This window comes from Coffea arabica, chromosome 3c (assembly GCF_036785885.1).
Source record: "Coffea arabica cultivar ET-39 chromosome 3c, Coffea Arabica ET-39 HiFi, whole genome shotgun sequence".
NCBI lineage: Eukaryota > Viridiplantae > Streptophyta > Magnoliopsida > Gentianales > Rubiaceae > Coffea > Coffea arabica.
Window position 1 is genome coordinate 12,839,238 of NC_092314.1, and position 21,575 is coordinate 12,860,812.

The window sequence follows — 21,575 nt, forward strand, 5'->3', positions numbered from 1 at the left end:
TTGAATATGTTAAAATCTGAATCTATTAAATTTAAGTATTAAATTGAATTATTAAACAGGACCAAAATCTCAATCAACTCGTGGAAGTTTTCAACGTAAATAATAAGAATTGATATCAAACATTTAAAAATATGGGTATGCCTTAGCCATGAACCCCTGTGTTAAAAAGCAAGGAAAGGGAGGGTTCTCTAGCCGTGCTTGACCCGAAGAACAGCCAGTCCCCTTCTCTCATTTTCCAATGGACACCCTCAATGTTGAAGAAAGAGTAATGAGAAGACTTTCAATTAATTTCCAATGACTCAAGTAACACTAAAATGGGCAAATACTTGTGTCTGGATAGGAGATTATTTCGGATGATTTTTTTTTAATATTGTATCAGTTTTTTATATAATATATATGAGATAAAAAGATAATTAAAAAATATATTTATGATACAAGTAAATAAATTAGTATAAATAATTAGCGCGCAATTAAGTCCTGACTCTTGAAAAGAAGTACTGCTGCTAATTAGTAGAGTTCTTTACTTCTTTAAGCCAATCATTTTCTTTGACCATTGTATATTGGTAACATTAATGCACTCATTAATTTTGAACGTTATCATTTTACTCTTTATAGTTATTATCTTAGTGTTTATATTTATTATGATTAGGACTGTCAATGGGGTCAGGCCACCTGACCTCGGCTGGTTCGGCCCAAAAAAAATCCGATGAACTCGACCTTTCACTGAGCCGATTTGAGTTTGACCCTAAAAATTGCACTCGAATTAAATATGAGCCGAGTTTAGACCTCATTAGGCTCAAATCCAATATAGGTCCAACCCTTAAATTAGCTATATATATAATATAATTATATATCCAAAAATATTATTACTAAATATTAAATATATACAAATTACAAAACACAAAAATACATTTGAAGACTTCTCTACTAACTTTCTTGAGAGCCGATATTGATATTGCGTGACTAAAAGTCTAACTTTTCTTATTGGTTGAATAAATTTTTTGGTTGATTTATTTTTGGTCTAGTAACATAAATCATCAAGCATGTTTGGATTTAAGTTACAAAGGTACGAAGAAGTTCCAACTTTTGAAAATGTATTAGCTTATGACCGCATAATTTATTACTATTTTTCATATACTTTGAACGAATTAGATATAAATATTGTTCAAAAATTCTTGATTTATGTACTTTTTAAGAACTATTACTTGTTTATGTTTAGTTTTAATGTTATAGTCCTGTGAATATTAAATTAGTTTTACAACTCAATAGTTTTGGTAATCTATATCTATATAATCTATATTTATTCCAAATAATATTTCAAATAATACTCTATTCATATTTCAAACATGGATGAATTAAAATACTCAACCCTTACTCCACATCTGCTATCAAAACAAGGCTTCTTAATTACGAAGTTTAACAAATTAAACTGTGGATAGTCGATTTTTTCCTACTCACTGATTGCCTCGTGACAAGAAGTGGAATTATTGCAAAAACAGGGGCTTACAATAATTGGAGAAGGGGCAGGAACGGTTACCGTTATCCTAGGTTCATGGTTAAGATTTGATAAAAAAAAAAATATATGATTCAAATTGTATCTTATATATTATTTTTCACACCATATGTAAGACTTATAAAATTTTATCTTGTAATGATATGTTATTGAAAATAAGTTACACCGTGTTCATATATAGTCACACGTTATGCATTTTACACAAAACCTTCACGCCCTGCCCTCTGTCCGCAATAATTCTGGTCTGTGGAGCCGGGACCCCATTGCGTGGAAATGGAATACAATAATTCCCAATAATTCTATGAAACCGGCCCACCACTCATCAAAGGTTCAGATGCACTGAGCCCACCACTCGCATATGTCTGCTAATACAACTTATATATTCCACTTTATATTCCTCTCTATTATACGTTTATAATAGAGAGGGACTGATCCGTCTGGACCATTCTTGGTAGGGATTAATCCTACCTTTAATTTAGTTATTCTACATGCTTTGGACCGTAAAATCATCGAAGTGTCTCAAATCCCCTAAGCTACAGTTATTGTGAATGAAAGTCGACTAAAACAAAGGCTTTTCCTCGTACGAACGAATAATTTATCTTCTGTTAATGAGAAGCTAGCATACAGCTCCTGTGTGTTTAGTTTAATTTATAAGTGTGTGTGTATTAATTTCCGATTGTGGAAAAAGAGAAGCTAGCATACAGCTCCATGTTATTCCTAAACTTGCACGAATAGTGTGTGAAACCATACTACTATTTTGAAAGAATTAGAGTGCAAAACGGTAGAATTAACTACTTTGTTTTGGCAGTTCAAGCTTTCAAGGCCTGGCTCAGTTGTACTTATTTATATTCAACTGAAAGAATCCATTAAACTAAAACCTCTAATGTCATTTTACTTTTTCCAAAGCAACAAAAATGAAAATTGTTATTTCATAGAATTTATGTATGTAATAATAGGATGTGGCTATATGGAGTAAAAATGCTTAAATTTTTCAAAGAAACAATCAATTTATAAAGATTAGGGTAAAACAAGTCTGAATTGAGCAATTGGTTAAATTTTTACGCTTTTTCAGTGTGGGTGCAGGGACCTTTGCTAATGGAAAATACCAGAGTGGTCCTTCTCAACTCCAATATGAGTATGAAATAGTCCAAAAATAATAAACTTGTCAATGAAAACATCTTTAATCTACTAAACACAAGATGACTTTATGATAATTCCAACATTTTCTCTTTTGCCTTGCTGATCTTTTGTTTCTTACTCTGTTTGTTTGTTAAACAATTGAGTATCTAATTTCTTTTCTTCACTACCCTACAAAAAAATAATAATATAAAATAAAATGAAAGAAGAGTAAATTTGATGGAAGAAAGACTTGTTGGCCCTGGGGTGAGATTTGTTTCTCCTTTACCTGTACTAATATTTGAGAGTGACATTGAGGAAAATCCCTGCATAAGAGTAGACAAGTATTTGAGGCTGAGATCCTTCGAATTTTTTTCAGAGTACAAAATTAATGTGTTTGTAATACAACATTGGTTATCGAAATGACCCCAATAGAAAATGTTTCAAGAATGCATTTTTTCTGTGAAAAGAAGTACTACTACTGATTAGTAGAAATTTTCACTTCTTTAATCCAATCATCTTCTTTGACCGTTGTACGTAACATTAATGCACTCCGGTAACATTATTAATTTTGCAAGTTATCATTTTACTGTTTATATTTATTATTTTAGAGTTTTACATTTATTATTTTAATGCATATCCTTATACTATATAAGAATGACTGTAGGGCAAAGATTTCAACCGCAAGGATAGGGCTATTTTGGGAATATGAGAGTATTTGAAGTGTAATTTGAGTATTGAATATGAATCATTATAACTGATTTGGTTTTTTTTATAATTACTTAAATGTTCTTTCAGACATTTAAAGCTATGGATAAGTTTAACATGTGACAATATTCGATATCCAATTAAATATTCTGTACAATTGAATTCAGCTTGTGTTTTAGTGGAATTATATAAAAATCCTTTTAATCATTTAATTGTATTAACATCTAAGTCTCTTAATTTCTTAAAGCCTTTCTCAACAGTTATTTGCAAACTTATGATATATAGATGTTAAGGCACAATTAATGCTGATTAGTAGAGAAGTTTGGTTTCTTGGCCGTTACCATAGTAACCCCTATCTATTCAAATTAATTTCATTTACCTATAACTTTGTTCCACTACAATCATGTAGTATATTAAATTCAGATGTTGCTATATTAGCTACTACTCTTTCCCATTTTGCAACATCTTTCTCAATAGGTTTGTTTTCTTTAGCTAATCTACTTTTTTGGTTGTAAGAAATTTGTAATCTTGCAAGTTGTATGTGCAATACTTTTTTTAGTGTTTTAATTCAATTGCCCATGTTAGATAGACTTGATAGGGAGGAGATCACATTTGTTAATTGTTATTTGTGGTTTAGAATAAGTTTGTCATCATAAATTTTTTCATTAATAGATTGCATCTACTTCTTTTGTTGTTTTAACTATTAGTTACGGTAATTTTCAAATCATTTGCTACTTTTTTGATGATTCCATTTAGGCAATTTTTCACTTCATTTGATTTGCCAATATGTTTAACTATCTACTTAAAACTATTTGGCTGCAAATCTAAAGTATGTACTTCATTACTTTTAATTGTTTTCTTAAATTGAGTGGATTAAGATGTTTTAGTACTTTTTTTGAGGTAATTATTCATCTAGATTAGCGTGTTAGTTATTGTATATCTTTGCAACTAGATAAAAAACTGATGTTTTGTGATTGTAACCCCTATCGAGAAGGAGGTGCTTTGCTATATGTCCTAAATTATATAATAAATCATAATTGATTGATTTGTCAATGTGAAACTTTCATGATGATATGTTCTTGGAATCAATATAAATCAAAGAATTTGGCTTGTAAGAACCGAAATTTCACTAGCAATGATTTCTTCAAGTATGCTAATTTTTCAAATCTCACTTATATGATAAGATAATGAGATAGATTGCCCTCATATCAAGATCAAATTCAAACTAAACGACAAAATTTAACATTCCCAAAATGCATGAGCAGATATAAGTAGATCTTTTATTCTATTAGATTAGACACAAAGTAATTAATCATATTTTATAATTATATTTTATTGCATATTATATATTTTGACTCAATATGTAATTTATGATTTTTCTGTTTAATATCACATAATAAAATTGTCATACTTCAATTCTTATACTACAAAATACTAAATAATAATTATTAACTATCTTTACTTATAGGTACTAAACTCCCGTGCATGGCGCCGGCTTTTTCCACTAGTATTTTATGATATAATTGACACTAGTAATTGCAGACATCCCCAATTCTTTGCTTCCACAATACCAAGGGTTGAAGAAGCCCTCAATTTTTTTTTTTCTCATACTTTTTACTTTGTTGGCCATGGTTATTAATCTCCAAGATCAATGGTCATGATTATTAAAACGAGATAATTAGAAGAGAAAGTGATCAAATTTAGTGGTTTGCTGAAGAAAGAAAACAATGGAAGAAAATTAGAGAGCTAGCTTGAAGGTTCATTATATTTTGATCATTTATATTGTGACGTGTCTTGGATCATTTATATTTTGATGTCTCTTTGTTTTCTGTTCTTCCTAATTATAAAGTTTAACATATTAAACTGTGGATGCTTGAAGCAAAAAAAAAAAACATATTAAAACAGGGACGCGCTATAAGAGAAGGGGCGCCATTGTGTGGGAATGGAATACAATCATTCCCAATAATTCTTTGAAATCGGACCCACTACTTTATTGAGGCAATAATTAGATGTATAATAGAGAGGGGGCTGCTCCGTCTGGACCACTCTTGCTTTGGACAATAAAATCATCAAAGAGTCTTAAATCACTGCTGTTATTGTCTTAAAACATAGGCTTTTATGTGATCCCTAATATCAAATTTCCCTAATAAAATGTTGATGACAGAGTAAACTAATCTTGTTTATCAATTTCCTCCATTTGTAATTAGTTCAAGATAAATTTGGATTTTGGGTGCCTAGCTCCAATTCCACCTAGTTGAATAATTGATTATCATTGCCTGGGGTCCACCTTGATGCCAATTCCACCTAGTTGAATGGTTGGTTGTCTCAATACTCTTCTTCACCTTCTCACCAGAAACAAATAAGCAATTTTCAGGAAAGAAATACTTTGCTAGCTCTGCAGTTAGTGAGATTTGTTTCTCTCTTAGAATTTGAGAGTGAAACTGACGAAAATCCCTCCAAAAGAGATGGAGATGGCCTCCACTTGCAGCATCGATCGTGTCTTACTTGATCTAGAGTCGCTCCGGAACAGCTCCGGAATATCCCTTTATCTTCTTTACGATGTTCGTGAAGCAATCAAACACATGAAATTTCTCCAAACATTTCTTATGTGTGCTAGAAAGTGGAGCCAAAGCAATGATTTGTACTTGCAATCTGACAATGTTGTGAAGAGGGTAAGTCTTCCATCTTTCCTATCTTGTATCGAAGATACCTTTCACAAATATGAGGAGGATATTCACTCTCTTTCCCGTGATAAGATATATGTAGTGTTCCGCGAAATTAGGAAACAGATCATATTATTCAAGCAAGAAATCATCCAAATTTACTTTGCTTTGGCAACTTTGGCAAGCAACAGGTCATTTCAATCAAATTCTTGTATGACAGATGATGAACTGTTGGAATTCATAGACCTCATCCTGCAAAATCTAGCAGATTTGACAAATGACGATTTGAATTGGAAAATTACTAAATCGTCCATTTATGCTGCTTTGAGTGCTCAAGTCCAAGATCTTGAAGCAAAGCTGACATTCTTGAAAAGCTCCATTCCCTTTGCCAAAATGCGAGGAACCGCAGATATTCCTGCCTTGCTATTGGCTCACTTTGAAGTGGTGGCTTTGACCGCAGCACGCCTCTCTTACATGTGTTCTTTTTGGGATGATGATGACGAAAATAAAAATCCTGGGTTCTACTCCAGAAGAACTTGCAGCTTCAAACTCCTCAGCATGAGAGCGGTTGATTTTCATGTCTACGAGATTTATAAGGAAGTACTTGCAGCTTCAAACTCCTCAGCATCATTACATACAGCAGTGATGGATGAGCGGATATTGAACAACTTCAACGATTCTCTGATAGGACGTCTCTGGGAGTTGTTATGCTGCAGCTCTAGCTTTGTGGATTCTATGAAAGATGAAATGCAAACACTCTATGCAGAACTGAGGTTTTTGAGAAGCATTTTAAGGGAGCATCATGCGATGATGGATGAACAAAATGAAAAAATTGGAGCTCTCCTTGGTGAGGCAGGCATTATAATATTCTCGCCCACTCTGAGCAGAGTGATAGAAGGAGAAGTTAGCTTCTCAGGATCCACCCAGGTTCTTGATTTTTGTGATCTGCTGGCCAATATCAAGCATTTTAAGGATCAGATCAGTGGCTCAAGTACTATAGAGAGTCTTCCTAATTCCTCTCATAGCTTAAGAGCACCAGAAGTTAGCCAGACTTCCAGCCGCATGCTATCAAAAGGTAAAATGCCAATGGACCATGAAGTCATGGTTGGTCTTGATGATAAGGGAGAACAAGGAATTGAACCACTTATCAAGCATTTTGAGGATCAGCTCAGTGTCTCAAGTACTATACAGAGTCTTCCTAATTCCTCTCATAGCTTAAGAGCACCAGAAGTTAGCCAGACTTCCAGCCGCATGCTATCAAAAGGTAAAATGCCAATAGCTCGTGAAATCATGGTTGGTCTTGATGATGAGGCAGCAAAAGTAATTGAACGACTTATATGGGGATATATGGGGATCAGAACAGGTGGAAATTGTTCCCATTGTGGGAATGGCTGGGCTTGGTAAGACAACTTTAGCCAAAAAAGTTTACAATAATATTTCAGTAACCTGTCACTTCCACATTCGTCTTTGGTGCACTGTTTCTCAAGAATTTAACATGAAAAGCTTGTTAACACAAATTTTGTGCTCTGATGGAAAACACTCTAGGATGGATGACTTGCTTGAAAAGCTCCATCAAAGGCTATTGAAGAATCGGTATCTTGTTGTTTTTGATGATGTCTGGGACATTGAGGTATGGAATGAGCTGAGAACTGCATTCCCCAATGACAAGAATGGAAGTAGAATCATCTTTACGAGTCGATCTTCTAATGTAGCTTCACAGGTTCAATATGGTGGAGAACCTCACTATCTTCACCCACTCAGTGAGGAAGAAAGTTTCGAATTGCTGCAGAAGAAGGTGTTTGGAGAAGAAGAAGAATGTCCTCAAGCATTGCATGAATTGGGAATGGAGATTGTCAAAAAGTGCTGGGGATTACCCTTTGCAGTTGTTGTTGTAGCTGGAATTCTAGCAACTATAGAGCATGATATTTTGGTTTGGAAAAAGTTTGCTGAAAGTTTTACTTCAACCACGGTGTCTGGTACAGACCAGTGGAAGAAGTTCTTGGAGCTCAGTTATGAGCATCTACCATATCACTTGAAGGCATGCTTGCTGTCTTTTGCTGCATTTCGAGAAGATGAAAAAATTCATGCCAAGAGTTTGATGCGTCTATGGATTGCAGAAGGGTTTGTGGAAATAATTGAAGGAAAGAGATCAGAGGATACTGCAGAAGAATATTTGATGGACCTAATTGGCCGAAACCTGGTTATGGTAAGTAAAAGCAGATCCATTGGTGGAGTCAAAACTTGTTACATTCACGATTTGATATTTGAGTTCTGTAAGGGCGAGGCGAAAGAAAAGAATTTCCTTCAGGTCCTGCGAGGATATAATGAGCTTTCTACCTTTAATGAGCCTCCCAACTTACCTCGGTTGTCCATTTACTCCAGTGGAGAAGATTTTATAAAGTCAAGGCTATTTTGTCCGCATTTATCCAGTCTGCTATTCTTTGATGCTACTCCAGGAGATAATACGTTTAATTTGTTTAATATCTCCTTCCTTTTTTGCATCTACAAACATCTTAACGTTCTGCATTTAGAGGGCATTGACCTAATGTTGAAGGAGCTTCCAGCTGAAGTCGAATCACTTCTTTGTTTGAGGTACTTAGCCCTTGAAGCAGAGTGCATGAAATTCATTCCACCATCTATAGCCAAGCTCTCACATTTGGAAACCTTCTTTCTTAATTCTGATGAGATTGTTTCATTGCCAGATAGCATCTGGAACATGAAGAAGTTGAGGCATGTATGTTTGTGCGCTGGCGTCGTTATTGGTCTTTCTTCCAACGACAACGGTATTGAAAACCTCTCCACTTTACCCAATTTAGACACACTCTCTTGTTTGCGTCTTTATGAAGAGGGAGAGAACTTATTGAGAAGGATTCCCAACGTTCGCCGACTTAAAATTTCCGATTGTCAGACTGGAAATGGAGTGTTGAACATGAGTCGACTAGAATGCCTAGAATCACTCACCTGGCTGGGCAATTACTCCTCAGGTTCACGGGAACATGTTGAGCTTTCCTTTCCCGTGAATTTGAAGAAGTTGAGTCTTGAAGCTTTGGGCCTTCCCTGTAGTAAAATGTCATTGATTGAACTACTACCCAACCTTGAAGTCCTCAAATTAAGAGACCGGGCAATGGTCGGCCAAAGATGGGAGCTGATGGAAGGAGGATTCCCTAAACTCAGGGTCTTGACTTTGGACTCTACAAAAGTTGAAGAGTGGATAGAGGCAGACCCTGACAGTGATGATTACTTCCCGTGCCTTCAGCAATTAAAACTCGACAAAATTTCTGAATTGGAAATGATGCCTGCTTGTTTAGGGCGTATATCTACTCTTGAAAGGATTAAGGTGAGTTATTGCACAGATGGCGTCAAATCTTTAGTACGGGAAATTGAAGAAGCACAGGAATATAATTATGGAAATGGGAATCTGAAGATCATCATCATTGAAGACTGAAGAGTAATATTTTTTGTCAGCTGGTGCAATATCTGGTATTTTTTTGTTTGTCATCACCATCAATTGGCTTGTAGAAATAATCATGCTTTTCATTTTTAAACAAGTTTAATTTATATTTACCATTTGGTAGTTTTTTTGTACTTCAGTAGTTGCCTGTAATGCATGCACGAGCACATTGAAATTGACGAGCAAACAACTAATTATTGCTCTATTTTTTTTTTCTTAATGATATCATCAGGGAGTGCTAGGAGGATTGTAATTGGTCGTCTGTGCGGTCTGACTTTCTTTGATACTTTTCTTGTGAAGATATGGTGGAAACAATCAATGAGATTATTCAGATATTTTGCTGTTGGCCTATTTTGTGTAATTTCATTTTGCCGTCAAGGAACTTTGTTATCTTTTTTTTTTTTTTTTTTTTTTTTTTTTTTTTTTTGTATTTGAGGTTCAAACTCCATCATTTTGGATTGACAATTTATGTTTGAGCTCATGATTCTTGGAAGAATATGATAGCCCAATATGATCATTTCCTTTCTGCTCAAAACAGGTTTACGGTAAAAATTGCAATGGGGATTGCAAAAGGCATTACGTGGCTAATTTTTCAGGATAGAATTGGTTGAAGATGTATGCTCAAACTTCGAGATTTGCTTAATTTTCAGAATCACATTTTACTTCTTCAAGTTGGAGAATTTTTGCAAAGAATGAAGTATGGGACTTGAGTTCCTTTAAGAAGGATGTCTGCAACTTGGTTTTTCTGCTGCTTGAGCTAATTGCTCGAAAGGGCATTAGCAAAATAATTGATTCTTCAAAGAGCTTTGAATGTGATATGTTTGTATGAATATTTAATTTTCCATTTTTGAATTCCACACCATATGTTTTGGATGATTTATAGAGCTAGGGATAAAATATTCAAATTGGAGATAAAACGAGTATAAATTTCACAATTGCACAATGGGTCGATGCAAATCAGGTCTCAATTAGTCTTTTATAGGTTAGGGATATTAACTGTCAGTTAATAATCTTTTCAAGTCATGCCCCACTTTCATCATGCATGCTGGCTAAGACTTAGTTAACTTTAACCAAATGAGAAAGTAAGGGTAACAAGTAACAACAATGAAATGATTGGCAAAAACTAGGACACGCGGAAGGTGCAAGTCTTACCTAACAAAAAATGAACAAATTTGTAAGACGATGTCAGATTGGCCCTTCTCAACTAATTGTGAATCTACAATACAAAATATGATAGAATTTGCTGACATCACTTTAGATGGATTTGGGTCCTCTCTAATGAATTCTCCCTTTATTTCGTATAATGCACGTTTAGATGTATGATACATGTCTTCAATTACTAGGAAAGGACATGGTCAATTTAAATTTGACTAATTCTAACTCTTGTTAATAAATGAAGATATGTGTCATACATCTAAATGAATACTGCATAAAATAGAGAGAATCAACTAGAGATTAACCAAGTCCCGCTCACTCCCACCAAAAGGCTTCGAGCCACGTTACCTCAAAAAGAAAAGAAAATCAACGTTTACATGGAAAGCAATGAAGAGCTCACCCAACAATTTAACGGCATCCAGCTAAAATGGAGGATGGTTTGTAAGCAGATAACTATCGAGAAAAGAGATAATGAGATAGCATGAACTCCTAAAGATTCATATGGCATTTGATGAATCACAGAAAGCATCTCTTAAACAGAACTCCATTGTCAAATTTGAGGTATCATCATATCAAGAGTTTGAGAGAACCTATGGAAAACCCATTCTAGGAAAAATCATTGGACCTAGGCTAGCTAAAAGCTATGTTTTCAGAACCGGACCGGATAGCGACTCGGCCAAGGTCAGGGGTCAGGGGTCAATGGGTTCGACCGGGGGTCGATAGGGGTTGAACCGGATGACGTCATAAATAAAAATTATTTAAAAATTAAAATATTATATTTATAATATCTAATAATATATTGATATTAATAAAGGTATATTCATATATATTTGATGTTTCAAATATATTTAACAAGAAAATATAAAGAAATTAGAACAATTAAGTAGCAATTTATATTATTTAATAAATATTAACAAGTTTAGAATTAAAATTATGAGTTTAATTGAAAAATAACATCAAATTTTAGGACAATATTTATAAAGTATCAAATATTTGAGGTATATAGATAAGTTTTAACAATTTAGGGGGTCAAAACATAATATTATAAAGTTTGAATTTTTTTTTAAAAAATTACTGTTGAACCGGAAAAACCGGTTTTTTCCCGGTCAAACCCGGTCAAACCCGGTTTTTGACCGACTTTGACCGGGTTTTAAATTTCCGGTTTTTTAATAAGACTCGGACCGGCTACCTGGCCGGTTCCCGGTTCGACCGGCCGGCCCGGTCCGAGTTTCAAAACAGAGGCTAAAAGTTCTCCACATTGAAAATAGGGATAATTTCAGAAACCTCCCCTGAGATTTCTGACATTTACACTTACCTTCCCTGTGATTTGAACAATTACACTGACCTCCCCTGAGGTTACTAATCCTTTATAAATTTAGTCCAAATGATTAAAATATTATTTTAGAGAGTGAAATTAGAATTTTGTACCTGATTTGTCATTTGTGCCACATGTCCAATGAATGACAAAGTATTACAAATTAATTAACAATTAATAAACTTTAACGAGCGTAGTTTATAGGCAAATACGTATTACCTATTTAAAGTACCAGCTCTTTACATGTATTTTACTTTCAAACATTTACTTTATCACAAATATTTATTCTCAAATACAGATTTGTATTTACTCTCAAATATTTAATTTTTGTTAAACACAAAACCTACCAGTTTTTCTTTCGTAGAAATATTAATATAACACTTTTTCAATTTTAGTTATAAATATTTATGTATTTAGCATAAATTAAATGATTCAGGATAAAATATCCATAAAGAGCCAATACTTTACTCATGTAATGAATGAAAGTCATAAAAGATTAATAGTTTATGAGGCCATTTATTTTTTAAAAAATATTTAATTTATATTAAATAGATAACCTACTGATTTTTTTTGCAAGAATATTACTTTAACACTTTTTAATTTTTAATTACAAATGTTAATATATTTATCATAAATTAAATATTTGAAAATAAAATATCTGTAAAGAGCCGATACTTTAAATAGGATATGCGTATTTGCCTTTTAGCTGTCTAATGCAATAGATAGATAACTATCGAGAAAAGAGATAATGAGATAGCATGAACTCCTAAAGATTCATATGGCATTTGATGAATCACAGAAAGCATTTCTTAAACAGAACTCCATTGTCAAATTTGAGGTATCATCATATCAAGAGTTTGAGAGAACCTATGGAAAACCCATTCTGGGAAAAATCATTGGACCTAGGCTAGCTAAAAGTTCTCCACATTGAAAATAACATGATACAAAGGTCTATCTGGGACAATTAGATGACAAAAACATTAACATCATGGACCTACTACAATTTCTCTTCCAAAAAGTACAACTTCAAAAGAAGAGGGTTTGGAAGGATGTTAACCAATAAAGAGGAATCTGAAGCTTGGAATGGTTACATGTGTAGAGTTTGATGAGAGGATTATGTGACTAAAATCTCATTTCAATGGTCTTTGTTTCAACATTGGATCATGGATTCAAAGTTGCTGCTTTACTTTATCTCTGGAGCTCTTATGCCAATTTCAATTTTCTCTCTTCATTCTTTTTGTGCTCACACTACTTATGCTTTCTCTGAAGTGATTAGTCTCACCTGGCCTTCCTTTGCTGAAGTCAAAGTTGATGAACTTTTATTTTTCTTTGGGCCACTCAAGTGAGATGGATCCAAGCTTTTGTCACTTGAAAACGCACATATAGTTGATGGTGCTGAAATGTTGAGTAAGGGGGAAGTTCTTGTTTTACAGATGGGGAGCAAGATTGGTGGTGCCCTCGTACAAGCTGAAGGGGGAGATTGTTGGGCTTGGGTCCATCCCATTTGGGTGACCCAAAGAAAGGCAAAAGCAAATCACTTAAACTTAGTCAACTTTGACTTGAGGAAAGGAAACACAGTGAGACTAGTCAATTTAGAAATGGTAAAAAAATTAATCCAACGATCAACCAGGCATGGGGCTGGTCAGCGGCATAGTTGTCAAAATCGCGATCCGGATCGTACGATCGTACGATCCGGATCGTATTCAGAGTCGCAAATCATATTAATCTCTGTAGGATCGCATAGAATCATAGCAGGATCGGTAGGATCGTACGATCCTACAATTTTTTTGTAATTTTGTGAAATACGAAGCTCCATTTTGCAAGTAAATGAAAATATTTGTGGTATATTTGTAATTTATCAAAGAATTGCAACCTTTAATTGCAATTAGGACCTTTTGGTAGGATCTTACGATCCTACGATCCGATTCTGTGAAACTAAAATCGATCCTATGTAGGATCCCGATTTTACAAACCTTGGTCAGCGGGTTAATTTTTCAACCTGATGGATCACTGGTTAAATTGTTGGTTTCCATAAAATAGTACAACAATATAATTCAGTTGTTAACATTCAAATCATTAAGATTTTGAAAGATAAAAGCCAACTATTTTGATAATTCCAACTTGTAAGAAGTTACATAGTCAAATTTCTAAATCAAAATGTACTTGTTCCAAATGTAAGTTTGTTGTTGTTGTCCTTTTGGTTTTATATTGGATAGCTAGAAGCTGTAGAATACCAGAAGTATGTTTGTGAACTATAAGAAATCAATCGAAAAGTTTGAAATAAAGAGCAAAAAGATGGAAAGTGATATGATTCTCTATTGAATGATAAAAGTTTGGCTTAAAGAAGTCATTGCGGGATGTTTGCTCAAACCAGCCGAGTTCCCAGTCTCCCAATTTACCAGTAGGTTTCACTGGGTCCAAATGGCTGCTGCCCTTATCTGGTGGGTCTAGTCTGCCATCCCAGTCCCATGGTCGGGTCACTGAGTTGACCAATTCAATCGTCTAGTCGGGTTGGGTTTAATAACTTTGCTAGAGAGAATGCAATAGGGAAGAAAGAAGAACAAAGAGAGACAAAGTTGATATTGGGACAAAGAGGTCTAGGTACAGAAAGTATAAGCTGTAATTTTGAAGTCGTGGAATGGTGAAGTAACTCCAATCATGACTACATTTTAGCCATGCGATTTTTTCTCCAACTCTACAATGTTCTGATTATAATTTCATATTCCTCTTTGTTTAGTAAGATCCTTCCCCAGTCACTTCCTCTGAAATTGTAACTATTGGTTAGGAAATTGCATTATTGGTGAGTACTTGCCTTATGTTTTGGAAAGATCCAAGGCTGTTGAAGTTGAAAAGAAGACACTGAAATTGTTTATGTTGGGAAATGATCGGATGATGGGACATAGGGGTAATCCGTGGCAATCAGTTAATCTTGATCATCCAGCCACATTTGACACGTTGGCGATGGATACAGATGATAAAAAGATGATTATCAATGATCTTGAGAACTTTGTCCGAAGGAAAGAGCTTTATAGGAAAGTTGGGAAGGCATGGAAAAGAGGGTATTTGCTGTTTGGGCCACCAGGAACAGGGAAATCAAGTTTGATTGCAGCCATTGCCAATTATTTAAAATTTGATATCTATGACTTGGAGCTCACTGATATCAGGACCAACTCTGATCTGAGAAGGGATCTGATTTCAACAGCTAATCAGTCGATACTCGTCGTGGAGGACATTGATTGCTCGATTGAGCTCACGAACAACCGGCCAAAAGCATCAAGGGCACCTATGCACCCTCACCAATATGGTCAAGAAAACAGGGTAAGTTTCCAACGTGATTTGTGTTGCTTTGGAGTAACATAGCATTAAATCTTGCAGTGTGCTTTATTACGAGGGTATACATATTGTTTCAGTTTTGCCCATTGCATGACTCTCTCCTTTGCGTGAGCTGAAATTGCTTGATGAACTCTTGACACAAAGACAAACTAGAGTGCTTTGCAAATACCATATACCAGAAGACTTTATCAAGCATATATGTTATCATACAAGTTGGCAGAAAGTGATAATCACGGTTTAAGGCGATTAAATTGAATGTCTAAACAAGTTCCATCTACAACGGTATGTCTTAGACTCTGATAGGGTGTTAATTGTTGGTTATTTTATTGGTAATTTTCCCCTTTATCCTTGCCAAATATCGTTTTAATTATTAATATTTACTTATATTTGGTATTGGACTCAATTTCAGGAAGTGGAACAGAAAACTACAACAAATGAGGGACTTTTCACTATACAATTGAGACTTCAAACAGTTGGGCCCCATATGGTGCTACAAGGAAGCCTTTTTCGGTTGATGGCCCACAAGGAGAAGAAGAAAACGAATTCCTTTTCTTTGTGCTGATGGGAGTCTTTGACTAGCAATAGGAAACTAAACAAGGAGGAATTTCGGCAGAGCCTCAATTCTTTGGCTTTTGGACTCCTTAGTCGGCGGGGACCACTGGATAGCAGGAAGTCATTTCCCTTTGGCTTTAAAAGGACGAACGTGCAGAAGTTTTCGGGACCGATAGTTAGAGCTTAGTTTTTTTAGTTTCTTTTTCCCATCGAAGAACATTAGAAAGCTCCGATTGTTTTATTTTCTTGCACAACTGGTTCTCCATTAATGGAGAACTAGCTTCTCAATTCTAGTGAAGGGAACAACTGAAGATTTGGTTCAACAATTACTGTGAGATCGAAATTATTTTAATCGCTTCCTCATTTATTGGTATTTATGTGTTTCTTGTTTTTAATTGTTATAGTCCTTATGTATGATTGATTAGTGCGCAATAATTAATTATTCATATAGGCTATTTTGCTAAATAGAGGTAATTGAATCCGTAATTGTTCGTTATCTCTATCTTAGTAGCAACTGGCGTAATTGGGTTTATGTCAGGGGAGCATATGATCTAGTCTAAACAAACCCTCGTAGCGTGTTTGTTGGTTAGGATTGGGCCTTTCTAATTATTAATGCAATCTAGAAATTAAATCCTACGGTCGTACCTAGGGTTGTTTTTGGGTTAGAGAAATAGCTAACGGTCGTACCTTAGCTATCGAGAAATTAAGGAAGGGTTGGTTGTTTATCGCGTGCATGACAACTATAACTAATCTATTACTAAATGTTGGAATTATTTCTGTATCAATGATCAGTACATGAACCATTTCTGAAGTGTACCCTTGGCTAGAGTTTCCCCTTAATTATTTCTTGGAATTAATTATTTCCTGCAGTTAATTTATTTAGTTAGCATTTAATCCAAAACCCCCCCCCATACTTTGAACTCTAGAAGAAACGAATTATCCCCAGTCCCTGTGGATTCGACCCTACTCACCGCTATATACAAAATCTGTATTTTTCTCGAGTAGGTATTTATTATTGCACAGGTTCGGCACCTGTCAGACTCCTAGCCAGGTACCCAAATGCCAGTTGCCATTTCTCGTTAGTGAAGTACCAAGGGCTGGAGATTCACAGAATTCCTTGTCAGTCTCCTGGGCTCTGACCTAGATACTTGCATATATTTATTACTTTTTTTTTTCAGCGACGATATAATTTGTATTGATGGACAAAAGATGTACACTTATATGAGCAAATGCTCAAGTGATGCTATACAAAAGTGCTAAGTACACTGAGAATTAATCCATTCCTCATCTTGAAAGATCCCTAAAGCATAATCACTAATCAATTTACATCTATGATCTATACTCCTATCCAAACAAAAGGAGCATTTCAGGAATAAAGACCTCAGATTGTTGATATCATCGATTAATGTTGCCATTCTTGTGTCCCTGGTTTTCCTTGATGTTATCTCCTTCAGCAATTGGATGATGGGGATATGTACTTTAATTTCCTGCCACTGCTGTTTTTTGGCCTTGATGATGACCAGTTTAACAGCTTTAGCAGTAACCTGTAGTTGACTTCCTGAGCTTCTATCATTAAGTGCCCAAGCTATCACCACCTGGTTATTGCTGTTAGTTGCAATGACCCCCATCCCAACTCTGCTTGAATCTTTCTGCACTTGAGTTGTTACTCGGATTTGAATATCTGCACTCCCCTCTTCTACTGCTACTGGTTCTTCCCTGGCTCCACTAATATCAGCAGAGCTCATTCTCTCATTCTTTCTTCTGACTGTTACTTGCTCCTGCCATTCCTGTTGTGCCTTTTGAACAGCTTTCATTGGATGTCTTTGTTTGGCATTAAACTTCCAATCATTTCTATTTTTCCAGATTTGCCAGAGTATATTGGCTGTCAGCTCTATATGGTGCATGCCATTTATCCTGCTTGTTGGTCCCATAACAGCATTTCACCAAGCTAAAAAGTTCCATGTATGCTCTGCTACTCCATCCCATTGTATTGGTGACATTTTCCATACCTCTTGAGCTTTTCTACAATGGAAGAGTACATGCTCAATAGATTCCTCTTGCTCTCCGCATCCTTTACAGATTCGATCACCAGTCTGAGTTCTTCAATGTATTAGTCCATTGACTGGTAAATGCTCCATTGATACACCTCCAAATAAAGTGTTTTAGCTTGCACTTGATGTCCAGCTTCCACAGTACCTTCCAGGTTTTCCTGCTGGATTTAGCTAAGCTGGTTCCTCCCTCAGCTCCTCTTCTCTACTCTTGATCAGTTAACCCTTTGCACAGTTCCTTGTAGCCTGATTTGACAGTATAGGTTCCATTTTCACTATGAATCCAGTAATTGCAGTCATCTCTCCCTGAGTTGCATATATTTATCACATCCATGGAGAAATTAGATTGTCAGCACTAATTAAAATCTTTTCTAACTCACCACCTTTCCAGGTTACCTTGTCTGGATTGCTGAACTTCATTGATGGACTATGGTCGAGCTGTGGGGATGAGCGCATCATAGTGTTTACAACTAATCATAAAGATAAGCTAGATCCAGCTTTATTGCGCCCTGGTCGTATGGATGTGCACATTTACATGTCGTATTGCACCCCGTGCGGTTTCAAATTGCTTGCTTCCAATTACCTTGGAATCACAGATCATCCACTCTTCTTGGTTGTTGAGCAGCTGATGAAAGTCACAAAGGTGACTCCTGCAGAAGTAGGGGAGCAGTTATTGAAGAATGGTGAGCCTGAAACTGCACTAGAAGGCCTGATTGAGTTCCTTGAGGAAAAAAAGAAAAATGTCGAATTTGAAAATCATAAAAGTAATCAACAAGCACCTGAAGCTGCAGTTCCCCTTGAGCTTGAGGAAGAAGGTGGAAATGAGGGAGAGACAAACGTAATCAGCCTTGAAGCAATCAAAGACCTGGTAAAGATGAATAAAGTGTCTCTTGATGAAGTTCAAGTGATCAAGAAGGATGAGGCTGGTATTATTTTGAGAGGCTTGATTCAATTGCTTCTGGAGAAAAAGGAGACTCAAGTACTGAAAATAGACTCAGGATCTTCTGCTGAGAAACTCTCCCTGACCTGAATTTGAAGGGAAAGGTGGGCATAAATGCGGGAGCATCGGAGCTGAGGAGGATAACAAAATTCGCAGATCATGTCCCCTGGTGCGAAACCAAGCTCATCATGTCTTCTGGTGCTAAACTACCTTTGTTTGGATTGCGGCTTTCTAAGAAAATATTTTCATGTTTTTTGCGGACACATTTTCGATTATTTTTTTAATACATACATCAAATTGCTATAATATATTTTTCAAGAAAAAACTCCAAAAAAAAAAATTGAAATCCGAACATAACTATTTCGTATATTGCAACTTTTTCAACTCTTTCAAGAGCATTTGATACACTAAACTTCTAGAATACTTGGTACGCTAAAATTCTCATTATATAACAAGCCACATTATGATAGATTTCAAATTCTCTAGAGGCAGAAAACTATGATGTGATTCGTCTACCACATATGGGGCAAAGCACAGATTAAAGAAAATGTAGGAAGAACCAGTCTTGGTTCCTCGTATGATAAAATAATTTCATTATTAGTTCCCCATATTGCATCTTTACCATACATGATTCCTTAAGGTATAAATAATTTAACTTTAGTCCTTTACCTTTTAATTTTTTAAATTCGGTCTATGATCTTTATGAAATTTGCACTTCAAGTCCACTCTCCAGCATCCAAGATGCCTTTCAAGAGTATAATGTTAGAAATAAAAAGGATCAAATATGTCAAAAAAAAATTAAGAATTGAAGATCTAAATGAGAAGTATGCAATTCTTAAGGAAGAAAATATTATCTAAAGTCAAACATGCTAGGCTATAGTAAGACTAGCCAAGCATATATAGGACTAAAAATTGCAATTTTTACTCGTGCTCTATCCATCAATGTGCTCTTTATCCTTTGCGCTTAGAATAAAGTTTGAGAGTTGATACATGATTTTTATATATTTCAACTCGTTTATTGACATAAAGCACTAACTTTCATCTTGTTTCATACTAGTAATTGTCGAGTACCTTAATTAACTCAATTGTAAGTATTTGAATGTAGATATTAAGAGAAAGTTGAAAATATATTTCGCTTTTAGAGAAAATAAGGAATTTACTTTGCTACATTAGCCTAGTGAACTCAAAAAAGATTTTACAACATATGACTATCATTTTTTGGTGTATAAGATGTACAAACGAATGTGAACAAACATATTGATAGCTAGAGAATTAATATTCTTATGGAAGAAATAGCTAGAGAAGTTAGACATTCAAATTAGATAGAAGTATAATGTGAACAAACATATTGATTATAACATGTTTGTGTTGAAAATTGTGCCTTAAATTTAAGTGTTTTTCATGCATTTTTCCTAAGCTTTATTAATACATTCATTCCCTTTTAGATTCATTAGTAGATTCATGTATCTCTTGGAATTTACTAGTTCTTTCATATAACTTCTAAATTCATGTACTTGTAATAATGATGGTACGTGTATATTCTTGTGCCTTCACACAAGTCACTTGGGCAATCTTCTTCCCACAATGTAGGAGTAGCGTAAGATAAATCTGGATGCTTAACCCGAAAAAAAAATATGAAAACAAGAAAGAGTCTTGAAGGTGCAATTCATATTTATCTTAATAGTTCTCAACACATATCTCATAAAAAAATAAATCTATTTTTTGAAAAGTAATTTCATTTATTTTTGGAAAACAAATTTATTAACTTTTGTTGAAATTTTTGCATTCTAAAAATTTTTTATTTTCTGAAAAATTAATATTATTAATTTTTGAAAACTAAAAGTATATATTTTTATGTATTTCAAAAATAATACATTGTTATTTTCTAAAAATAATTAGATAATTATTAAACAAATACCCAACACTTTAAAAAATTAGATAAGAGGTTAAAGAAAACAAATGATACAGTAGAAGCAATGATGGAGTGGGAGAGTAAGAATTTGAGAAAACGTCAACAATATTTATAGACAAAATTTTGAGAATTGAATGTGAAAAAAAACACTGTTGCAAACCGGTGAAATTGAAACAATGCTACCATTATTTTACCATTGCAAACATGTTGAAAATTAGATTCAAGGGACCACTGCAAAACTTTTGAATAATTGGATAAAATGAAACTGTTGCAAAGCTTTGAATAATTGGACAAATTAGACCCACTCTTTCAGCTTTTTTTGCTTCAATTATGCATGTAGTGACAGTTATGCATGTAATAGGCATTATATTCTTACTATGGGAGAGTTTATAATGCATGGGTGTAATAAAGGGTAATTGTGGATACCCCAAACAATATTTGACCCTAAAAGGGTCAAAACTAGGGTTCAATCAACTAAATTGTACGGCTTTCAAACACCATATACTAAACCTTTCGAACATCAAATAAAAAGTCCAAAACTTCCCCAGTTAAAAGTTGTGGTGTGTTGTGGACTTTTTCTCACTTCAACCCACCTCTAACCGATCCTGTGTGGCCCAATAATTTTCAGCAACCTAGGTGAAGAGTATTAATGGTTTTGTTATAATCATTCCGAGTCATGTACTTTCATAGTTAGGATTTTATTCTCGTTGCCCACTATGTTGATTGTAGCACTTCAAAGTTGATTATAAGTAGGGATAATTTCATAAACGTACTCTAAGGTTTTAGACAATTTCACTGAGCTCCCTTGAGGTATTAAAAATTTTACTTACCGCCCTTGATTTGATACATTTGGTAATCAAACCTTAGAA

The 21,575-nt window shown here is 34.7% G+C and overlaps 2 protein-coding genes across 5 annotated transcripts; both read left to right on the top strand.

Annotated features, from left to right (window-relative positions):
* The first annotated feature begins 5,473 nt into the window (after positions 1 to 5,473).
* On the top strand, positions 5,474 to 9,800 carry LOC113734624 (putative late blight resistance protein homolog R1A-3). 4 transcript variants are annotated; one of them, XM_072082273.1, is made up of 3 exons: positions 5,474 to 7,400; positions 7,546 to 9,480; positions 9,684 to 9,800. In XM_072082273.1, exons 1-2 carry the CDS (start codon positions 5,803 to 5,805, stop codon positions 9,443 to 9,445), a joined length of 3,498 nt encoding a protein of 1,165 aa, XP_071938374.1. In that variant the 5' UTR covers positions 5,474 to 5,802; the 3' UTR covers positions 9,446 to 9,480; positions 9,684 to 9,800. The 4 variants fall into 4 exon arrangements, with proteins under 4 accessions (XP_071938374.1, XP_071938375.1, XP_071938373.1 ...); XM_072082274.1 differs by lacking the exon at positions 9,684 to 9,800 and having other exon boundaries at positions 7,546 to 8,592; positions 8,703 to 8,916; XM_027261233.2 differs by having other exon boundaries at positions 5,870 to 6,009; positions 6,221 to 7,400; positions 7,546 to 9,800.
* A 4,443-nt stretch (positions 9,801 to 14,243) lies between these two features.
* Positions 14,244 to 19,100, top strand: LOC140037822 (protein HYPER-SENSITIVITY-RELATED 4-like). Its single transcript, XM_072082961.1, has 3 exons — positions 14,244 to 14,322; positions 14,707 to 15,239; positions 18,246 to 19,100. The coding sequence occupies exons 1-3, from the start codon at positions 14,244 to 14,246 to the stop codon at positions 18,882 to 18,884; spliced, it is 1,251 nt and encodes a 416-aa protein (XP_071939062.1). The 3' UTR covers positions 18,885 to 19,100.
* The last annotated feature ends 2,475 nt before the right edge of the window (positions 19,101 to 21,575 follow it).